The 21842-nt window shown below is 52.3% G+C and overlaps 1 protein-coding gene across 2 annotated transcripts in view; it reads left to right on the top strand.

Moving 5' to 3' along the window:
- LOC307247249 (receptor-type tyrosine-protein phosphatase delta) overlaps positions 1 to 21842 on the top strand; it is a 225232-nt gene that overhangs the window by 108761 nt on the left and 94629 nt on the right. For both annotated transcript variants that reach the window (XM_080023355.1, XM_080023356.1), the window contains exon 3: positions 9123 to 9306. In XM_080023355.1, the coding sequence (XP_079879481.1) occupies positions 9192 to 9306 (115 nt within the window). In that variant the 5' untranslated portion in view covers positions 9123 to 9191. The remainder of the gene's footprint in view (positions 1 to 9122; positions 9307 to 21842) is intronic.

The raw sequence follows: 21842 nt of genomic DNA on the forward strand, positions 1-21842 counted from the left end.
GCAGCCTCGCACCTTTGCCCTCCCCCCCCGGCCCCGATTCGTCCGGCAGCCGCTCGGCTCCGTTCCAAACCCTCCACGGAAGGGTTTCGTGAAAGGTCGGCTCCCGGAAGCGGAGCCGCTCGCAAAAGTGGGCGGTCGCCGTCGAGCACTACCCCGCCCCCCCCACCTCCGTCGGCGGCGCGGAAAAACACGAATACGCGGAATAAAAATGGAATAAACGTGTCGGCTGAGGAGTGGGGCCCGCGCCCGGCGCTCGCTTAACGCCGCGACGACGGCGGCGGCGGCTCCGGGTACTCGGCGGCGCATTAGCATTTAGATAATAACGCCAGACACTTGGCATTTGAATTATCGCGCTGCCCTGCCGGCGCCGCCCCGCCGTCCTCCGCGCTCGGCCCTAAGTGCCGCGCCCGCGCGCACAAAGGCCCGAGGAAACGCAATTACAATGCCAAACGCACCGCGCTCGTCAAGGGTGGAGGGACAGGCAACGCCCCGCCGCCGTTGTTTGACTTCCCCCGTCACGCATCGCAGGCGGCACGGGGTTTTTCGGGTTTTTTTGGTGTATTTTTTGGTAACTTTGTTGCCGCTGTTGTTTCCGGGACCATTTGCTCCATTGAAATGCGCCGGAACGCCGCGTCGCCCATTCAGGGCTCTCCAGAGCGCGGCGTGGAGCCAGCCTGGGAACGCTGCTCACTCCCCCTCACCCCTCGGCCTCCGCCTCCCTCTCTCTTCCCCTCCTCTCTTCCTCTCTGTCTCCCCCCTCTCCTCCATCTTCTCCTCCCCCCCCCATCTTCTCCTCTCCCCCTCTCCGTGTCTCGCCCCTCTCCTCCCTTCTCCACCTCTCCTCCCCGCGCCCCTCTCCACTCTTCTTCTCATCCCCTCCTCTCCATCTCTCCCCCTTTCCTCTTGTCCCCTCTGGCCCTCACCCTCCATCTTTCCCCCTCTTCTCTCTGACCTCTCTCTCTCTCTCTCTACAGAATTTAGATTTTTAATCCTCCCACAGACTGTGGCTGTCGATGTCAAGTTGCCAGCTGTGTGTGTGTGTGTATTGTTTTCACATCTCCTCTTCTTCCTTCTTTTCCTCCTCTTCTTCCTCACCTTTATCATTTTCTTCTTCATCCCCTTCATCACCCTCATCCTCTTCTTCTTCTTCCTCCTCTTCATCATCTTCCTCCTCTTCTTCTTCCTCTTTCCCCTCTCCCTCTCCCTCCTCTTCTTCCTCGACTCTTCTTCCCCCTCTTCCCCCTCTTCCTCCTCTACTTCTCTCTCGTTCTCTCTCTTGGTCTCCCCTCCTCTTTCTCTCTTCCCCTTATCCCTCCCTTTTTATCCCTGTCTCTCCCCCTTCCCCCTTTCTCTCCCCCCTTCTCTCTCTCTTCCTCTTCTCCATTTCTTAGTCTCTCCTTCTTTGTCGTGTTATCTCTACCCCTCCATCCACCTGCCTCCCTTCCTCTTTCTCTCTCTTCTCGTGCATTGCTCCCTCTCTCCGTCGCTCTCCCTCTCGATTCCCCTTCCCTCCTTCTCTCCCTCTCCCCCCTCCTGCCTTACTCCTCCCCCCACTCCCCTCCTTCCTCCTCTCTGCCACCTCACTAGCTCGCTCTGCCTCGTTGCCTCTCTTATGCATTTCATTTCCAGCCTTCCTCTCCCTCCCTCCCCTCCCCGCCTCCCCCTCTCCTCTCTCTGGTTCATAATATGTAACATGATTTTGCCCTCCCTTGTTCATGCGGCGTAAATTTAATCCCGGCCATTCTGCCGCTGTCTCTACCACTTCCTTTTCCCCTCTTTTCTTCTCCTTTCTCGTCTCTTTCTTCCCATCCCCGGCCGCACAAGACTTATTTTTTTATTATTATTTTTTTTTTTCAGCCTGTTTGCACAATTTTAGTTGGACTCTGACCATTATTGTTTTACTTTATTCCGCCCGGTGCATTTACGTCTACAAGGAATTTGTCACGGCTATTATTGGTGCCTATCTGAAGACGATTAGCGTGGAAAAAAAAGCTTAACGTCCTCAGAAAATAAATAAATTTAATCCAATACAATAATAAATCATTTGCCAAATATACGGAAATAGCCTAAAAAAAGCAAACGGGAAAAGTCAAATATTTAAAACAAACAGAGCCTAGAATCCCCTGCACAGGATTAGGTTATTGCTATGGGTATAAACAATAATTCTAAATATGTTTTCAGATTTATTCGGGTGACATAAATACGCAGCCGAATGAAAGGGCATTGGTACTTTCAATTAGAATTCAATGCTAAACGTGTTTACCTGTGTCACCAAGGTCACGGGAGGAATCCAAACATGACGTGCTTTTGCTTTGCTTGTTTTTTCAACTCTACTCGGTGTCCCTGAAGCTAACACACACACACACGGCTGCAGAGCGAGAGTGTGTGTGTGTTTGGGTGTGTGTGTGTTGGGGATAAGTGCGCGTGTGTGTGTGTGTGTGTGTGTGTGTGTGTGTGTGTGTGTGTGTGTGTGTGTGGGAGGAGGGGGAACAGCACAAACGGACACTGGGATAATCAGTCACTAGACTGCAGGTCAGGGTCTCCACTGTAGGGACCATCCATCTGGAGAGAGAGAGAGGGAGAGGGGGAGAGAGAGAGAGAGCCATGTAGGGGTGCTTCGGAGATGTGGAGGCGGTCAGAGCAGCCGGTGTTGACCAGCTTGAGGAGAGGCCGTCTTGTTCTCCTTCTGCTTTTTTTTTTTTCCTCCATCTTCTTCTTCTGCCCCATCACATTCTGCCTCTTCTTCCTCGTGTCTTATTTTCCCGCTGTTTTATCTCCAGCTTTGTCTGGTTCTGCTTCATCTTTCACTTCCTCTTTTACTTCTTTTGAATGAATAACCTGAGCTGGATTTGTTTATCTCCTTTCTATTCTTTTCTCTCCCCCACACACACACACCCCCACACACACACATTTTAATAAAGCATGGGCTCTGTGCGCTATCGCTTCCTCCGAACAGCGTAGATAAAATATGGAAATGGGCGGAAGAGATTATTTCACTTTTTTTTTGAACTGGTGTTTGGATTTCCTTAAGGGCGAAGACCTCAAAAGCAGCCGTTGATGTCGTCCGGGGGGGGGGGGGGTGCTCTGACATTCCACCGCACGCGTCCCTTTTATTTTTTGGCGCGAAAAACACAATGCGGCTGTGGCGCTTACCTCGTTCACAGCCGCAGCAGGTGTATTAAAACCAATTACAAAGAGAGACAAAATGTCAGACGGCTCCATTAGCCCCTCGCTGTGCATCACATGATTGTGATTTCATTCAAGAGAGCTGGGGGGGAGGGGGGTAATACTAATATCTTCCCTTCAAATATGAATATCATAAGTAAGCAGTACTCCACCCGTGTATTAAGACATCGAGGCAACAGAGTATGAATATTAATATTATGAGTCAACTTAAGGCGGTAAATACTTATATTTTCAGATACATACATTGCTTTCCAAAGCAGATCACAAGCGGGGGAAAAAAAAATAAAAAAAAAACCACACACGTGTGTGATGGTGAAATACAGCGCAGCCGTCCGGAAATCCAATCTGCGCCACAGAGAAGAAACGCTCGGCGACTTCCCAGCCGCCGCCGCCGCCGCCGCCGGAGGATAAGCCGCCGCCCGGGAAGCGCAGTCGTCGGCTCGTGGCGCTGACCGTAGATTAAACGCCGCCCGCGTTTTTCATAAACAGGAAGCCGGGCGTTAGGCGGGGTGGGACGGGCCGCGGCGGCGGGGTTTATCACCGTGGGGGGTTGGAATGGTGCGGGTGGGGGGGGTAAATAAGTACAGCAAATAAACACTGGTGAGCCGCGGTTGTCAAGGTCCTTCATGTGGAAGCTGCACTTGAGGGCACGGCTGAGCTCAGGCCCCGCAGATGTCGGTACAAATTCCAGCCCATTTAGAGAGAGAGAGGGAGGGAGCGCGAGCCGGTCTTAAATCACGCCGTCACAACGTTCGCCGACAGGAAGAGGAAGTAGCGGCGAGATGGAGGTGAAACGGGAGGAGGGGGGAAGAAGGAAGACAAGCCACGGTGTCGACAGAAAACAACCTGGGTGGAGGGTGGAGGAGGACGCCACCTGGGCCTCTACACCTCAACCAGTCTACCGTTTCCAGAGGCTGCGCCGCCTTCATCCCGTTCCTCTTCTGCCCCCTTGTCTTCTGTCCTGCTTCTTCTTCTTGTTCTTCTTTTGTTCTTCCGCTCTGTTGTTGCGGTCTTCTTCTGGCTCTTCTTCTTCCTCCCCGTCGTCTTATTCTGCTCCATCCTCGTTGTCTTCTTCTTCTTCCTCTTCTGCCCCATTGTCGTCGTCTTGCGCCCTCTTCCTGTCCAAGCTGTCAGGGCGTCGCCGATGGGAAGGGGAAGGGGAAGGGGGGGGGGGGGGGAGTGAAACGAATGGGAGGAACGAGGGGCGAGGAGCCGACCCGGAACCGAACCGGCAAAATGAACACAACCTGACTCGCCGTTGTCGGCCATGGGAGATTGAAAACGGAGCCCGGTGTGAGGAGAACCGCGGGGGGGGCGGGGCGGGGCCAGCCGGAGAGCGAGAATGAAGGAACTGAAAGGAACCATGTGACTTACATACCCACACCTTGGATTTCACGTCGGGAGGCGGGGGGGTAGGCAGGGCGGAAGGTGGTGCGTGCCGGGGGGGGTTGAGGGCGGAGAGCGCGGCGTCTTGGACGAGGAAACGTGCCATGACCGCCCTTTGACCTGCCGGTGGGGAAAATCGCCCGGAAGCCCCCCCTACCCGCTCCCCAGGCGCCGGTTATGCTGTGCCGGCGTTCCCTGGAAGCTCGTCTTCCTCCCTTTTCATCTCTGCCGTGGGAAAGAGGAGATCACAGGAACCACTACGACTCACAGCGACTCACAGCCTCGCCCCGCCGCCGCGTATTGTTATTACGGCAGGATAAGGCCGGGCGGCGACGGCATTATTTAACCGGGGGGGTGGAACGCTGGGTAAAACGAGGCAAATATTTCTCTTCCTCTCTCACCTCTATGCCCGGCCGGGCAGAACACTGAGCAAATTCTGCCTGCGCGCCGCGATACATAGGAAATGTTCCTGTACGTTTATTCTGCCTTCGCCTTTTTTTTTTGCCCGCGGCTCAGGGGGGATTACGGGGCGGCCGGTTTAAATTAATTTCTGCCGGGGTTTTTTTATTTTTTTATTTTTTGTGCTGGTTCTGTGATAAGTTGCGATAGCGACACCCGAACGTTTTGCTCCGACTGAACTTCAGAGGGTGAAGGCCCCAGACGACCCCGAAATATTTCCTTTTCGGTTCCTTTCGTTGTGCTTGGTAAAGGTGCAGTTGACCCGGCACACGCTGTTCTGCAAGATCGCAATCGTTGAATTTTTGTCAACGGTTGTTTTTGATTGAGTATCTGAATCGTCTTTTGATGTTCGTTTTGGCCGCTTTCATGGCATGAGTCTATAATGATGTAACGATATTGACGCATTTATCGGCGTTGAGCATCGGAAGGGTTTTGGTGGATGCAGGGACTTTTCGTTCATTTCCCACAGTGGCTTCGGATTCTTCGTGAATTCTGATGGAAAGATTGTAGAACCCCGCGATTTCGGGGAAAAGCGTCGCGATGAGCTCAAACAATTGCCATCAGGGCGAGCACATAATACTTGCGCAGATATAATGACGATGTTTTGTTTTTTTTGGGGTTTTTTTTTTGTATTTTTTTTTTCCGTGGCGTTCACATAACAAGATGTGCGCAGGTGATCCCGGCTGTCTGGCGACGACGCCTCTTTGGAGGCGGCGAAATCCGATTCCAGCCGCCCGTTACCGCGGAGATGGCGCCTGGCGGGGGTGGGGGGGGACCGGAAGCGAGGAGTCTGTGAGGGGCGCGTTTTTCAGTCCTGATAAGCATCGGGAGGAGGACGGGGAGGAAGCACAACAGCTCGGATACTTTTTATTTTTTTTTATTTCTTTTTTTCCCTGTTTTCTGCCGACACCCCCCCCCCCCCCCCCCCCCTTCCCCTTTTTTCTTTTTTTCTAATTAACATGGTGCATGATGTCAGGGCTTTGTTTAATAATGCGCGATCGCTATCAGCGGCCAAGCCCCTTTGAATGAAGTGCCAGTGAATGGGAACACAACAATACCACCTGGGGCTCGGCGCACGCACGCACGCACACACACACACACACACACACACACACACACACACACACACACAAAACAAAAACGCACGATTGTTTTTCTTCCGCTCCGTCGTAATAAATGTCCGACGGGGGGGGGGGCCGCGAGTGCCGCCGCCGCACGCGTGAAATTGAACAGACCCGCAGAGGGGACGGAACAGCCGCGTCGAGGATGGGGACGGGCGACGGGTGGCGTCATGGAGTTGGAGGATTATTATGGATGTGGAGCGAGTGTGGGGCGGAGGGGGGGTGGGGGGGGAGAGACCCGCGCCTGCGAGTTTGCTTAGACAGCAGCGCCGAGGCGAAGCAGCGTTTATCCCGGAGCTGCTTGTTCGCCACGAAATTATTCGGGCGGAGTTCGTCCCGTCGGGTCGTCACACGTGGATTCGCGGCGGCTTATCTCCCGGTATCGATCGAATCGCATTGATACTGCTGAGCAACAGTGGCCGACGTGTCGCCATAATATCGATGTTTTGATATGAGACGAGATATCGCGACGGGGGTGGGGGGCGGCGGCTCGGGAGGCGGAGCGGGTCGACCCGTCTGGGCACGGGGAGGATACGTGCCCGCGCAGGTTGTCGTGTAAGTGGCTCTGCAGGGAGGCGTGGGGTCAATGGCGTCGCGTCCTCAAGGCTGCGTTACGGTCAACGCGGACTGTTCTGATCAATCAACACCTCCGTCACGTCCGTGCCCCCAGCCACATTCCAGTGTTATCTATCTAAACCAGATCTACACAAAGGAAGGAGACGCCTGATGGTAACTAGTGGCTCTATGTTAAAGTGATGATTATTTACTGTTTGTAAATATCTTGTGAAAGCACCCACAGCCATTCCCCAAAATATCATCAATGAATTGATATTGAGGTCGCGAAAAACTATCTTAATCATGGGAGTTTTTGATCGCCCAGCCCTACAGTGCTGTTGAGTATCGATAAAGGTGCAGTCATTCAACAGCAATCATTTTTTTAATTAATTTTTTTAATAAATGAAAACATATTATTTACATTGTTCAGAATATCTGAGCAGTATGTGACCTTTAACTCAATTTATTTCCAGGAATGAAGAAGAAAATTGGTTTTGAAGGGGAAGGAAAAAAAAAAAAAATCTTCAGGAATCAGGATTGATATCCTTCCGGGTTTATTTTTAAACCACACAGTGAAGTAGATTACGAGGAGGGAATGGAGTGATTTATTATTATTATTTTTTTTTTTATATATACTTTTAGGGGTGAAATGTGCTGCCGTAGGGTTCTCACATTAACCTCGACGCGTGTGTGTGCACTCATGGCACGGCGTGGCGGTGCCACACTGCTGCTCACCCAACATGCAGATGGTTCTGTTTGCCTGTGTCAGCGTGTGCGTGTGCATGTGTGTGTGTCCATATGTGTGTGTTTGGGGACTGACTGAAGAATGCTGAGTACGGTTTTCTCTTGTGCCACCTAATGTCATGTCATTATGGAAATTCAACCTCCATTAATTAACCGAGAGGCTATCACTTTGGATGGGAGAGATAAGCACATTAAACAACGGCAGAACCTGCTCCATCACCCCCCCCGTGTGTGTGTGTGTGTGTGTGTGTGTGTGTGTGTGTGTGTGTGTGTGTGTGTGTGTGTGTGTGTGTGTGTGTGTGTGTGTGTGTGTGTGTGTGTGTGTGTGTGTGTGTGCGTGCGTGCGTGCGTGCGTGCGTGCGTGTGTGTGTCCCCAATTGATTCAAATTGAATTTCCAGAATAAATGCAGCTTTGTGCAAAATGAAGCCCCGATGCATCGGGTGTAGTAGGTTTGCGGGTGGGGGTGGGTGGGGGTTATTTCTATGTTTGGTGACGCGTGCGCGGGGGCTGAGATGGCCTCAGATTGATTCCGATCGCACGCTCGCACTCGCGCCCAGAGACGGGTAGTCCTCCAGTCTACCCCACCCGCCCCCAAAAACCCCACCACAGACAGACAGACTCACGAACGCGGGTAGCAGCCGCCACTCGGGGATTGGCCACGCGGCGGCGGTGGCGACGCCCCTTCGACCAACACGAGACCGCCTTTATAGATCTGAGGGGGGGTTGCGCGTTCCATCACGCACATACGGTATCGCGTGTGACTTGACTTAATTGTGCCTCCGATCCATCTAGAGGCACTTGGGGCAGAATGTGGAGGAAATGGATGGATGGGTTTTCGCCGGCGACGCCACCATGCGTCACGCTTCACCTGCTCCACAGAGCTTATTTGTATTGATATTATTATTTGGAGTATGTGTTTATTAATTTCGTAATATTTATAATAACAGTATATAAATGGATCAAATATTTTAATGTTATGTTATGAATACAAAATCATTTTCAATTAATTCATTTTATTTTCATTTATATAGACAGGTCTCACATGGGAGACCTAAAGCGCAACAGAGGGTCGACGGTTTAAGGTCGATGTTCAAAATCCGTTTTTCCTTCGAATTGGTTTATTAGCGTTGTCGTTAGCATTAGCGCGTAGCAGTGGAGCGGCGGAGTGGGTGAGCGGCGAATGCAGAGATGTCGCAGACGCAGCGTAGCGGCACGTTGTTTACATCCAGCGCGCGCGCGCCGCCCGTTGATCCGGGAAGACCTTTAAAAACACAACAAGCAAAAAGGAAGGGAAAAAACGCGGCCTCATCACGCAGGGTCTTTTAATGGGGAGAGGGAGGGAGAGGGACACCTTATTAGTGCGCCATTTCATCTGTGTGAGTTCAGGGTTTCAGTGTCACGCCGTGTGTGTGTCGGAGAAACAAAGTAACGTGCAAAGCGAGCATTCCGTTTAGGGAACTGTCAGAACGAACCCCGCGAGCCCGTCGCCGTCCTCCCATCCGCTGTCAGCTCCAGCCGAGGCCGTGCGGCGCGGGGAGGAGGGGGGCATGTCACAAATGTGCAGGGAGAGATAAAACCCGGCAAGCCAAACGGCTTTGTTTCATTCACTCCCTCTCTCTCTCTCTCTCTCTCTCTTCCTCTCCTCCCCTTCCTCCCTTCCCCTGGTTCAGGCTGTGAACACCCTGCATCTGAGAGATCAGACCAGACTGACTCACCAGAGCCGCCGAGGCTGCCAAAGCATGCTGGTGCCAAGCTGCCCCGCCATGCGCGGATCCAGATCCAGGGCCGACCCGACGCCGCTCCTGCCGCTGCTGCCGATCCTGGGTCTGCTGCTCGTCCTCGCCGACGCTGAAAGTAAGTGGGCGGGGCCCTCGGATTTGAATGTGCATTTAGACGCTCCTTACATGAGAGGCTCGTAATAATCAAAGTGCACGTCGGCCATTGGGTCGACCGTTGGAGCAGCCTCAAACCTGTGCCCAAGCACCTGTTTCTAACCAAAATACAAGTGCAAGAAATCCAAATAAAATTGCGTTATATATATAAATTTTTTTTTTTTTATTTAATTTTCTATTTTATTTTATATTTTACCACAATATGATGTGCATAATGTGTGAAGTGCTCATGTTGTTAGTGCATTATGTAAAAACTTCAAACTAGTCAACATCATCAACAACTCATGTTTTGTTCGCGCATCATTTCAAAATAACACCTTAAAAACGAGTCAACGTCAACACAAACAAGAATCAGAGTTATTTAGAGTTGGTCATAGCTAGCGCTTGTCCAAAGCGACTTGTGCGAGAGTCCGGACACAATCAAAGCATACGTTTGATTGACGTTCGCCCCTTCGGAGCGACCCCGAATTAAAGTGCCCGAGCACCTGCCTCTGAATTCAGCCAGATACAGGAGCCAGGCGGCCGTCAGAGATCAGAATGAAAAAGTTGTGTGTCGCAGCTGAGAGCTGAGTGAGTCAACGAGGGGAAGAGCAGTCAGTCGTGGCTGCCATAGGATGTTCCCCAAGGAGCAGGATCTCTGGATGCTGGTAGATGCTCCTGAGTTGTCGTCGTCAGTTCAAGTCACCGGTGGGTTGTTCGGGTCCCGTTTTGGTTTGGCGTTTTATTTTTCGTCTTTTTTGGTGTTTGTCGTTTTGTAGGAGACACACACACACACACACATATCTACTCATTTTGCGCTTTGCGTCCACACCGGTGTTTCCGTTCTCAGGTAGTTGCCGGCCTTTGCCTGGTAAAATCTGTTGAAGTCCGACGTGTTTAAATCGCCCCGGTCATGACGTCCTCCTCCAGGACACTTTGACCGGCACAGTTTTTTTTTTTTGATTAAGTGGTACCCTAGCTATCAGAATGTGATTATTCTGCCAAGTACGTCTTCAGATACAAGGAATGTGTCGTGGTGAGGATCGGTGCGATACAGAGAGGTGTAACAGTCTGGAAAAAAACGCCACATATAAATAAATAGCCCAAAACAAACGTCAGAAAAAGCCAAATATAAGTATAAAGAAGGACCTGGTGGAGTGACTAGTAGCTGGTGAGTACCTGTGCTGGTTATAGCTCCTGGTCTGGCCAGGTACTAATTGTACAACCATAGGTTGAGCTCAGCAATTCTGGAGGACACTGGTTCTCAACGTGGGGTCTGGGGACCCCCCCAGGGTGTCCTTTCCCAAGGGGTCCTCAGCAAAATGATTAGTAATTAAACTTCACCGTTGTTTTATTGACAGGACGTTTGGTCATGGTGTGACAGAATGTACAATAATGACATCGCTGTGGTCCGTCGATTGGTCGACCGTGAGCGTCACAGAATCATCCGTCCCCGGATCGTGTTTCGTTGACCTTCTGTCGCTCCAATCTCTTCCACTTTCGAGAAGCATTTCTCAGGAAGACTCACATTGATACAGAGCTTCAAGGGCCTCCCCGGCGGCTATCAGTTCAGGAGAAACTACGTTTGTGTTCTCATGACGCCTCAGATAACTTGTTCAGTACTGATTTTTGGACACTGAAACATTGTCAGGAAATGCTGTTCACACACCGTGTCCCATAGATTTTATTTTTATTTATTTTTTTTATCTTTTTCAAACTTTCTCTCAAAACGCTTCAGATGGCTCCTCCCGGCCTGTCGTGTGGTGCAGGAACCACGGCACTCCCCCACGCATTATGGTGTTAATTCTCAGGGAGGTTTTCAGAGAAGAAGGCGTAAAGAAAGACGCCCCGACGAAAGACGGACTGTGTGATAGTGACTCTGTGATGATGGCGATTGACCACTAAATGGTCTCGAGCGCCACCCTCCAGCAAGGAGCCTCCTCTTGATGCCCAACAGGCCGCAGACCCTGTTGGATTAGATTTTCGCTCTGTGACCCTAATTTGACCCTAACTTTTGTGATGGTTTAGTCCAAAAGTCCATACCTAGTCTATACTGTAATGGGGGAGATAAAAGTGAAAGGTCTAGGTTGTGAGGTACGTAATCCAGGAGCTTCCTGTCCAGCAGCCGGGAGGGCGAGGACAGGCCGGAGAGGCTGTCCTCCTCCTCGTCCGGGTCTGGCGACTCCTGCTCGGCCCCCGAGGCATATCCCCCCGCTGAAGTCCCTCCGGGGCGTGACTCGGGAAGAGCGGCGGAGGTGTGGGAGCCAGGCTAGCACTTGGAGGAGGGGCGGCACCGACGGGACCAGCTCCTGCGGTAGTGCTAGCCGGGGCAGCGGGCTCGTCCTCCCGACATTGCTCCTCTGCCGGCGGCGCCGGCGTGCCGCCCGTCTCCCGGCTGCGGCCAGGGAGAGCTGGGCCCGGGCCGGGCACTCCTACCCAGGCAGGCAGCACAGGGCCCATGGCGGTCACCTGTCTCCCTGCGGTGTCCGCAGTCTGGGTACGACCTCCTCGACGCCACGACTATTTATTTTTGCGGGGGGGGGGGCACGGAGATATAAAGAACGACTGCTGGGATGTACCGCCTCAGCAAACAGTACTCCAGCGGGGATTCACACCGACTCACACGAGTGGGATCCGAGGGGTGAAGCAGGGGTGGAGGTACGAGTGTCTCCTTGTGGAAGTGAGAAAAGAGGAGGAAGCGGGGCCCGCAGGGGGCGGGGCCGGAGCGCGGCGTCATCACTTCCTGTCTTTTCAGGCGTGGATGCGGAGCGTTTCGATTGGATTACTCAAAGTGACGACCATAGGGAACTAGGATCTAAACGCTCACCTTGTGCATTCAGTGATGGCGCCTTGGCAAATGATATAACGACGAAGTTTAACTACAAATCTTTTTGGACCCCTCCCGGAGGATTTTGTGCCTTCACACCTACTTTGCCACTCGAGTCGTCTTCTCCGGGGTCAGAGAGCAGTCCCCCCGTGGGAGATTCACGGGGCCGCGGTCCACGGACCTCGCCATGAAAAAGGCATTTGGGATTGAGTCACTTGACGTGCGACGCCTGTCCGCCGGCCTGTGACAGCAGTTTTCAAACCCCATTGAGCCCTCCCCCCCGACTCCCCCATCCAGCCCCGCGGCCTCCCGCCAGTCCTCACACTCGGATCCACGAATCGTTAGCTTCCCCCGGTCACAGCGGAATGAATAAAAGTTTTATCGCTCCCCATTCGCACCAGCTGAAATCACCCCCTCCCACCCCCCACCCCCATCAACCCCCGATTCACTCCTTTGAATGGAGGGTGTCGTTCACCCAAGGTCGTACGCCAGAAAGCCATGGGAAAAGAAAACTGCAATTGATGGGTGAATTTTTCCTTTTTTTTCTTTTTGCCTGCTTGAGAAATGTTCCCTGCAATCTGCTTAAATGTGTTTCCATTTTTTTTTTTTTTTTTTTTTTTTTCATTTCTATTCCTCTCCGATGGAACAGCAGGGGGGAGGCAAATGGAGACATGTGGTCTGCATTTCGCTGCCATTTCATGTGCGATTCTCAGATTTATTGACACAATTTAATTACGGGACCTCCCCAAAACGGCGCTAATGGCCGATAAATGCTCCCATTGTGATGGCTGTTTAGCAGCTATTCCCCAGATAGAGAGTTGCCGTCCTGGAAGCAGCGTCTGAATTCACCATCTGATCTGAAGAAAATTAATAAAAGTAGAACTACTAAAGTAGAAAAAAAAACGAGGATGAGGGCTATGATATATTGAGATAGGAGACTAGATATCGTCTGGGATTCTGGTTATCGTAATATCATGATGTAGTTAAATGTTGTCTTTAAGGCTGCAATTTTTTTAACGATTATTTTTCAGTTCTCTGTTAATTTTCAAAATGTTGGTATACAGCAAATATTATTCTTGTTATTTTTAGGTTTGTTGCATATTCCCAATTATGATTATTATTATTATTATTTTTTTACTATTGCCTATTGTTTTCTATGATAGTTGCAACTTCCATCCTGGGTTAAATAATCCTGCCTGTCCGTCCGTCCGTCTTTCCAGTAAAATCATGCAACTTTCCTAACTTCTCTAACTGCTGTAGCTGTTCTGACCAATGCCTGGCCCTGCTCGGCCGTACAGCCCACATCGCAAATCGACCTCATGAAGGCACCGTTACTCACCCAACGAAGCCGGATCGTGGCCGTGGCCGTGGCGGTCGCCGAACATTGCGTTGTTGTGATTTTGTGGCTGTGGCCCCCCCTCCCGCGCCGCCTACGTGGGACGGACATTCGAGCGGCCTTGTAACAGATCCACACCGGTGCGGTTCGCCCCCACCCCTTAACCCCGTGTCTCCCGACCCCCTCACCCCCATTACACCCCCCCCCCCCCCCCCCCCCCCCCCCCCCCGCAGGTCTCTCCTCCCCCCTCGTCGCTGTCTGGGCGCCGGCAGCTGCCGCTGCCCCACACGGACAGCTGTGCCGGGCCGTCGTCACAAAGCCAAAACAACACTGAGCACGAGTCACTTGTAAAATAAGGAAAGAGAGAAAGAAATGACGGGAGTTGGTGGGTGGGGGTTGGGTTGGCGGGGTGTCGATGAGTTGTGGGTGGGGTTGTGTCGCGTCTGTGACTGAGCCGCCAAAACAAAGGTGCAAGGACGGGCCCCGAACGTTCCCCGCGGCGCGTCTTGACCTCCGCGTTCATCCTCCCTTCCTTCCTTCATGCCCGACCCAGATGAAGTATTTCCCTGAACCGTCTCCTCCTTCCGCGCTCCTCTTATCTCCCTCCTTTTATCTACGTCAACCAAACCCCCACCCCACCCCCCCACCCCCCCTCGCTAATTTCTCCCTTGGTCTCGTTTGGTATTTTCCGACTCTTTCCTTTCTTTCCGTTCCTTTCTTTTTCCCTGGCTGTCTCTTTGTTTTATCTCTCCCTCCTGTGGCCAGCCGCTCGGCAGCTGCTCAATTTTCTTTTGTGCCGCTGCGTTTTTTCTTTGCCGGCGTTTACCCATCTGCAGCGTGTTCCTGGGGAAGAGGAAGAAGGAGGGGGGGGAACAAAAAAAACAAAACACATCAACAACAACAAAACGTGAAACAAAAAGAAGCCCCCAGAAATACCCGAACGGGGCCTCGGTGACGCCGGCCTCGCTCTCTGCACCGCCTTCACCACCACCATGAACCCCCCCCTTCCTAAAACAAAAACCCCAAACCCAGTTATTCTGCCCTCTCTTGGCCAGTCGTGTGTGTGTGTGTGTGTGTGTGTGTGTGTGTGTGTGTGTGTGTGTGTGTGTGTGTGTGTGTGTGTGTGTGTGTGTGTGTGTGTGTGTGTGTGTGTGTGTGTGTGTGTGGTCGCCCGCCCTCGGGCCCTCGCACGAGGCGGGGGCTACGGGACGCGTGTGAGCGGCAGAAGGGCCGAGCGTGTTTGCTCAACAGATGGCAGTGTCCTCGGAGCCAGTCCCGCATGCCCCCCGCCCCGCCCAAAAAAGGCGCATGGAGCGCTTCCCCCCCCCCCCCCCCGTCCCTCCGAAACATGGCTCTGTGAGAAACGCGCAAAGCTACGTCTTTGGCTTCTGTGGGAAAATATGTACATCTCTGGTGTCGGCGCTGTTTGTTCGCTCTGTCGTCATTGTGTCATTGTTTTGCCTTTGGCCTCTCCCCCTCTCTCTCGCTCCCCCTCTCCCCCTCTCTCTCCCTCTGCCGCGCGCTCCCTCGCTTTCTCCTTCACCCTCTCCTTCTTCAAACGCAGCCCATTTTAATTTGTGTGGCAAATTGGGCTCGGCAGAAGCCTGAATGAGGGGCATAATTGTCCCCGGTGTGCCAAGGGGACGGAGCGAGACAGAAGGCAACAAACAGTTCCACTGTGCCGGGAGGGAGGGAGAGGGGGTGAGAGAGGGGGTGGGGGGGATGGAGGGGGAAGGAGAAAGAGAGAGGGGAGAGATAGAGGGAGAGTAAGGGGAGTGAGAAACTAAGGGGAGCGAGGGGGGGGATGGAGGGGAAAGGAGAGCGAGAAGGGGAGAGAGAGAGGGGGAGAGAAAGAGGGGAGAGATAGAGGGAGAGTAAGGGAAGCGAGAGGGAGGAGAGGGAGAGGGGGTGAGAAAGGGAGGGGCGGGGAGAATGGAGGGGGAAGGAGACAGAGAAGGGGAGAGAGAGAGGGGAGAGAGAGGGAGAGAGAGGGGGGGTGGAGGGGGAGAGAGAATGGAGGGGGAAGAAGGGAGAGGGGGGGAGATGGAGGGGAAAGTAGGGGGAGCGAGAGGGATGGAGGGGGGGTGGAGGGGGAGAGAGAATGGAGGGAGAAGGAGGGAGAAAGGGAGCATAAGGGGGAACGAGAGAGAGGGGGGGGGGGTTAGCAGTCAAGCACACTTCTCAAACGTTGTTACCGGGGGCCGCTGAATTAAAGGGGAAACGCCGGCTGAAAAGAAACCGATACGATTCAAGCCCACGGTTTCGATTTCTGAGTGGATTCGTCGTGATACGGAACTTTTGTCCCGAATGTATAAGATAAGATAACAGTGCAGGTATTAGAACTATGTTCATATGTTCACGTCTATCAGCAAAATAAATAAAAAAAGAAAAGAAAAATGGTCTCCCCGCGCTCAGGAGTGAGCCTAATACGGGCAAAAATACAGTACAGTCCAACGGCCAGCCCATGTTGCAGGGGCAGCGGCCCATTGGTTGATTTTCCGTACTAACACCGGGGCTGGACCAATCACATCTACTACTCGGCCCCGGCCCCGCCCCTCCATGCTGTGGCTCAGCGATCCGCGGCGATTTATTTATTTATTTATTTAATTTTTTTGTCTTTATGAGGGAGCTGCACAAACCTTAAAGGTTGACGCGTTTTACAATGGAATATTAACGCAATGAAAGGGTATGTTATCAGGTTTGCACTTTTTATCCCCACGCCAAAGGAAAAGTATCACAAATAAACGGATGTGAAAATGAATAGGAAGCATTCCCGCGCCTCGCTGCAACCCTTTTCCACCCAAACTTAGCACCGTCGTGAATGGATTGAAATATTCCATTTTGGTATCGTGAGGAGCGGGTTGGCCGTCGTGTATAACGTGTCAGGATGTCATTATGGGATTGTGTCGTGAGCCGTCATGAGTTGAAGCCTTGGGACGTATTTTCCGATCGTTGGGGTGAGGGGGCTGGGAACGCTTGTCGCGAGAATCTGTCGAATTGCCGGCGCGCGGTACAATGGCGGTCGCCCGAATAAATCGGCCGCCATCGCACGTTCGCGTTGACTCGGGGGTTGAAATGACCAAGTCGTAGAGAGAAAAAAAAAAAAAAAAAACAACCCGCCGGAGGTTTTCCTTTAAGTGTCTTCAATTGACGGAGCCGTCAATCTCTAGGCCTTTTCTTCTCATTTCCTTCCTGTCGGCAGCTTGTCCACCCATCCGCCCGCGTCCTCGTGGCTCCTCACCATCGGGGTTATAGAGTTTCTCGACCGTGCGCAGCTTTTGGACCCGTTGACACGTGCGGACCCTTTGCAGGCGCGACGCCCGCCCCCGCCTTCTCACAGATCAGCTAAAAGCTTTAACAGCGTTTTAATTGATTCTTTGGGCCGATGCTGGACGTGATGACTCCCGGCGAAGAGCGTCGATTTGTCTTTCAGGCGTCAAACGAGTATCGACGACGCTCCCTTCAGCCTCGTTAGACCTCGAGACGCGCCCCGCCCCCCATCTCGCCCGCCGCCGCTCATTTACACACACACACGCGCGCTGGTGCAACCTCTCGCTACGACGCGACACCCAAATGGTCTTAGTGTGAACTGTCCATTAAGCCACTGCAGACCCTGAGTGCAGTCGTCGTAGAATAGTGTCTAGATTCCATATGCCATTCATCCAATACCGTGTGGATGTAATGATATTGTGATCTGAAACCAGCACCGCATCGACCCACCGCAGATTTTAGGTACTTTCGGGGCCATTTCACTTTTCCTTTTTTTCTCTCTCAATTCTCCAATTTGAAAGTGGAGAATCTTCAAAACAAGGTGTCACTTGTGCATATCAAGCAAATATATATGTATATATATATATATATACTTATTCATGACAAGGGTGCGGCAAACTGTGTTTCTGAGTTAATCACCATAAAAGTTTTGCAAAGGCTCCTCTTCTTGGTTCTGGAAGCAACGTCGGCTTTTTCTTCGCGTTTTACGCCGCCTACACAACGGCGGTGTGTGTGTGTGTGTGTGTGTGTGTGTGAGAAACACGTCAGATTTAAAGGTTGAACTCCATCAAAACAGTTTTACATTGTGACTTCACATCACACGGAATTCGGAGGAATGATCTTCACCTGGGCGCTCGCTCTGAAGGAAACCATCGATCGGCGTCGTTCAGCGCTGTTCGGCGTCTCGGTGACTGAGCTGCGTTTCCCCCTGTAATCCAACGGGAATATTTAACTCCACCGTTTAACATTTATCCACTTTAAATAAATCAAACTCGGTTTTGAAAACACGTTGAGAGATAAAAAAAAATTAAAAAACAGAAAGTGAAACGAGTCTGGAAAACTCTCGTTTTCCTTCTAGAAAGATTTTTTTTTTTGCTGCTGGTGGCCATGTTAGAAATGCGCGACAATGCGGGTTCCGCTGCGGTGGGTAACAAATCGTCCCTGATTTTCATATTTTCTTGGTACTTTATGTGCCGTTCTAGATTTTCTAATCGACGCCTCCACCCGCTTGGTCGTAATTACGTCCTGGTTGTTTCGCCAACGTGCCCGGTGCGTGTCGTTTATCTTATGGGAGCCTCGGTCGTCGTCCCTGAAATAATTATCGATATCGAGGTGTTTCGTCGCTCGCGTTTTTCCCGTCGACATCACCGACGCCGACTTCCAGAACGAGCCGTAATTTGAGTAGTTTTGACTGAAGTCAGTCGCAGCAGGTGATCCCCGGTGGTCTTGGCTTGGTGAAGGTGAAGGTTCGGATTCGTTCATTAAGTCATGCTCCTGTTCCCTGATGCACGCATGTAAATGCACAGACATAACAAACACACACACACACCCACCAATCCCTTTATCACCCTTAGCTTGTAGCAAGTCCAAGGGCTAATGATACTCTATTCCCCAGATGACATTGGCTTGTAATATGTGTGTTTTATGCATGCCTGGCTTAATACGAATTATTGTAAAATTGTGTTGCATTTGCATATGAGCTTCTGGGCTCCGCTGAAATTAGCATTTTTACAACAGCTGAAATTAAATCCCCCTGCTTAATTTGCCTGCTCACTAATTTGATTTAAATTGAGTCTATTCCATTTCCTTTTACACTCCTACACCCGCAAGGAGACGCACGCATGCCGGCGCGCACGCGAGCAAATGCCGCAAAAGGCGCTCCGACCAACCAGGCTGTCACGCACGCACACACACACACACACACACACATCAAAAATCCCTCACAAAAGTGCACCGCACAATGCCTGATGCGCACGCAGGTCGCATGCGTTCCCCCGCAGGAAAAAGGAACCCTCGAGGAGCGGGAACGGAACCGGCGGCGGCGGATTTTTCAATCCCCACTCTTCATCATTGCGATCCACCGCCCTCCCCACCCCCACCCCGTCGTCCATCATGCTGCTGGACACTCGCCGGAGCGGAAAGCTCATTGTTGGCTCCACTCGCTCAGCGCAGGGAAATGTTCTCCGTACAGTACATCCTGGAGCCCGGTGCCGGCACGTGACGTGTTTTTTTTATTTGTAATTTTTTTTAAAGAAGAAGGAGCGAGGAGAGCCAGCTCCCGCCGGCGCCTCAGTTTGACCGCATGGCCGCCGCGCCGCTTTCCGCCCCGGTCTTGAACCGCGAGACGAAGTACTTTCTCTCTTTATTTCGTTTCTTTCTTCGTCTTCTCCTCCTTGGACACCCACCCCCCCCAAAAAAAAAAAAAAATAAATGTTGCCGAGGCTCCCTGTCAACAAAATACCGTGCAATTATGTTCAAAAACGAAGCGGTATCAGACCCGTTATTAGGCCGGGTGAATGCCGAATACGCCAGCAAACCTCCCCTCCCCAAGTGTGCTATTGAAGGCCATTAGTCTCATCTGGGTTCTCAGACGGTGCCGCGCTGCACTTAGGCCAGCGAGTCACACAAAAGAAGAGCAATTTCCACAACCGTCCTGACCCTCCTACCGTCACGGGAGGGGAGGGGGAGGGGGGCGCTCACATATAATGGGGTGTCTCGCTACGCGGCCAGATGCAGGTAATTAAAGGCCTGCCACCGCTTTGTGCCGCCGTACAGTATGTAAGTGCACTTTGACACGTCGACTGGAAACGGAGGAGCCATTTAGGCCCCCGAAGTGGAGCGCAGGGGAAAACATTGGCAAAATAAAGCGCCGTCGTCGAAGTTGCGCACCTCCTTCTGAGACAGTGTGGGGAAAAAAAAATATCATAAAGGAAGCGGGAATACAGGCCGAGGTTTCATGACAGGAAACGCCGCATGTTGAAAAAAAATAAAATTAAACATGGAGGATATCGCTTTCTTATTAAAAAAAAGAAAGAAGAGGAGGATAAAATACGCAGCGCTTGTAGCGGGCCTGGTTTTTAACGCACGCACGCACATGCACGCACGCCGTAGCACCTTCGCAGCGGGGATCAGCCCGCGCAGCGAGCGCCGTGCCAGCTGTTTTGCATCGGCGCCGCTCAGGCTTGGCAGGGCGCTGGCGTTGGCTGGCATCCGCTTTAATCTGATCATTCTCTCTGCTCGGCTCCCCCGGCGCGTCCAATAACGACGCGGCGGACGCATGACATCACCGCCGCGCTGACGTCATAGTGCCATGAGTCACGGTCGCCAGGCCAGTCTCCCGTCCGTTATTGTTTTTTTAGCGTTTTTTGTTTTTTTTTACTGAGCGGTACTACTTCAGTCACGTATTTTAGCCTTTGAAATATACGGATACTGTATTTTATCCCGTTGTTGGACGGATCTGATATAAGTATTGTATTTTGGTTCATCTCTACTCTCTGCACTCCCTTCCAAAACAATGGAAAATATCTATAGTATATATAATATATGCACTCCCATCTAGTGATAACCTCAAAAAAATGCGGTGAAGATTCATACTACTCAGTAGTTTTTTCTGGAACGGTCATTCTTCAGAGCAAGAATAAATGTACTTCCTCCAATAATCCATTAGTTAACATGGGATGTGTGTGGCCACTGCACTCATGAAATTGACTTCATTGCTAAATACCCCCCACCCCCTCCACCCCCCACCATACAAATGAGATGTGGCTGCAGATTGATATTAGTGCAGCGTTGCACTTGTTTATTGATTGTGCAAATCCATTGTGTTGATTAAGCGAGCCGGCGTCCCAACATCTGGATTATTTAATCTCGTTTCTCACGTCTCATCGTCGTTATGACGGTTAGAAAAAAAAAAAACGAAAAAAACAAAACATCACTTTTTTCACGATCTAACAGCTGTTTAGCCCCCCCCACACACAGCCAATCACAGGGAGCCTCTCACGGCCGGGGTACGGCGGAGAAGTTCCGTTATTACAACCCCCCTGCTCTGCGTGGGTGGAGGCGGTGAACGCAACGACTGAAGACGCGGACGAAGCGAAGTGGGAACACGCGACGGACGCCTGGGAGCGTCGCTCCGGTTCATACCATTCGAAGTATTTTCTGTGTTTCTCCGTGCACTCTGGCTTGGTCTGCGGCGGGGAAACATAAAGCCAGAGAGAGACAGAGTGTGTGTGTGTGTGTGTGTGTGTGTGTGTGTGTGTGTGTGTGTGTGTGTGTGTGTGTGTGTGTGTGTGTGTGTGTGTGTGTGTGTGTGTGTGTGGTCAACACCTGGCCCGAGGCCTGTGCTTTGGTCCCACTCCAGGGGTCTGACGAGCGCGGTGCACTGCACTGATCTCAGCGCAGCACATTTGTGCGCCCGTGGGGGGTGGGTGGGGTGTGGGGGGGGGGGGGGGTGGAGACACTGTGGTGGGGTTAATGTGCTGAACCATTCATCTGCTTTGCGGTTCCCCGGGGGCCGTCTCGAGGGCCCCGCCCCCCACCTTTCTACCTACCGCACTCTCCGAAGCGCTAAACGCAGAAGGGGGGGGGGCGTGTGCCCACGGCTCCTGTTGTCAGGAGTGATGGTGATTCCTTGGCGGCGTCTCAGTCCGTCTCCGTTGAAGAACCCGCGGCTCTCGTCACTCGCAGCATCTGTCACTTCTCCGCTCTCTCTCCCGCGATTTGTTTTGCTTCCGCACGCGCTCACCTCCTCGGCTTTCCTCTTTTTGGGCTTTTTCACCCGCCCACCCCCCCGCTCCCTCACACCGCCGCCGTCGTCGTCATCCGCCGAGTTATTATTTCTTTTATTTTTTTTACCGTTTAGGACGGAGGGGAGGGCGGAGACGCCGCGGCCGCCCGCTACTTAATTGCGGGAGATGGGAGCGAAAAGCTTCCGTCGCCGGATTAAGAGGGCCCCCGCCCCCCCGCTCCCGGGGTCGAACACGCGGGGGCCCCTCCAGGTTGAAACGGAGCCAAGGATCTGCTTCGAACGGCGCACGTGGATGTGCCGCCGCCACACACACACACACACACACACACACACAGGAAG

This window comes from Zeus faber (assembly GCF_960531495.2).
Source record: "Zeus faber genome assembly, chromosome: 22".
Taxonomy (NCBI): Eukaryota; Metazoa; Chordata; class Actinopteri; order Zeiformes; family Zeidae; genus Zeus; species Zeus faber.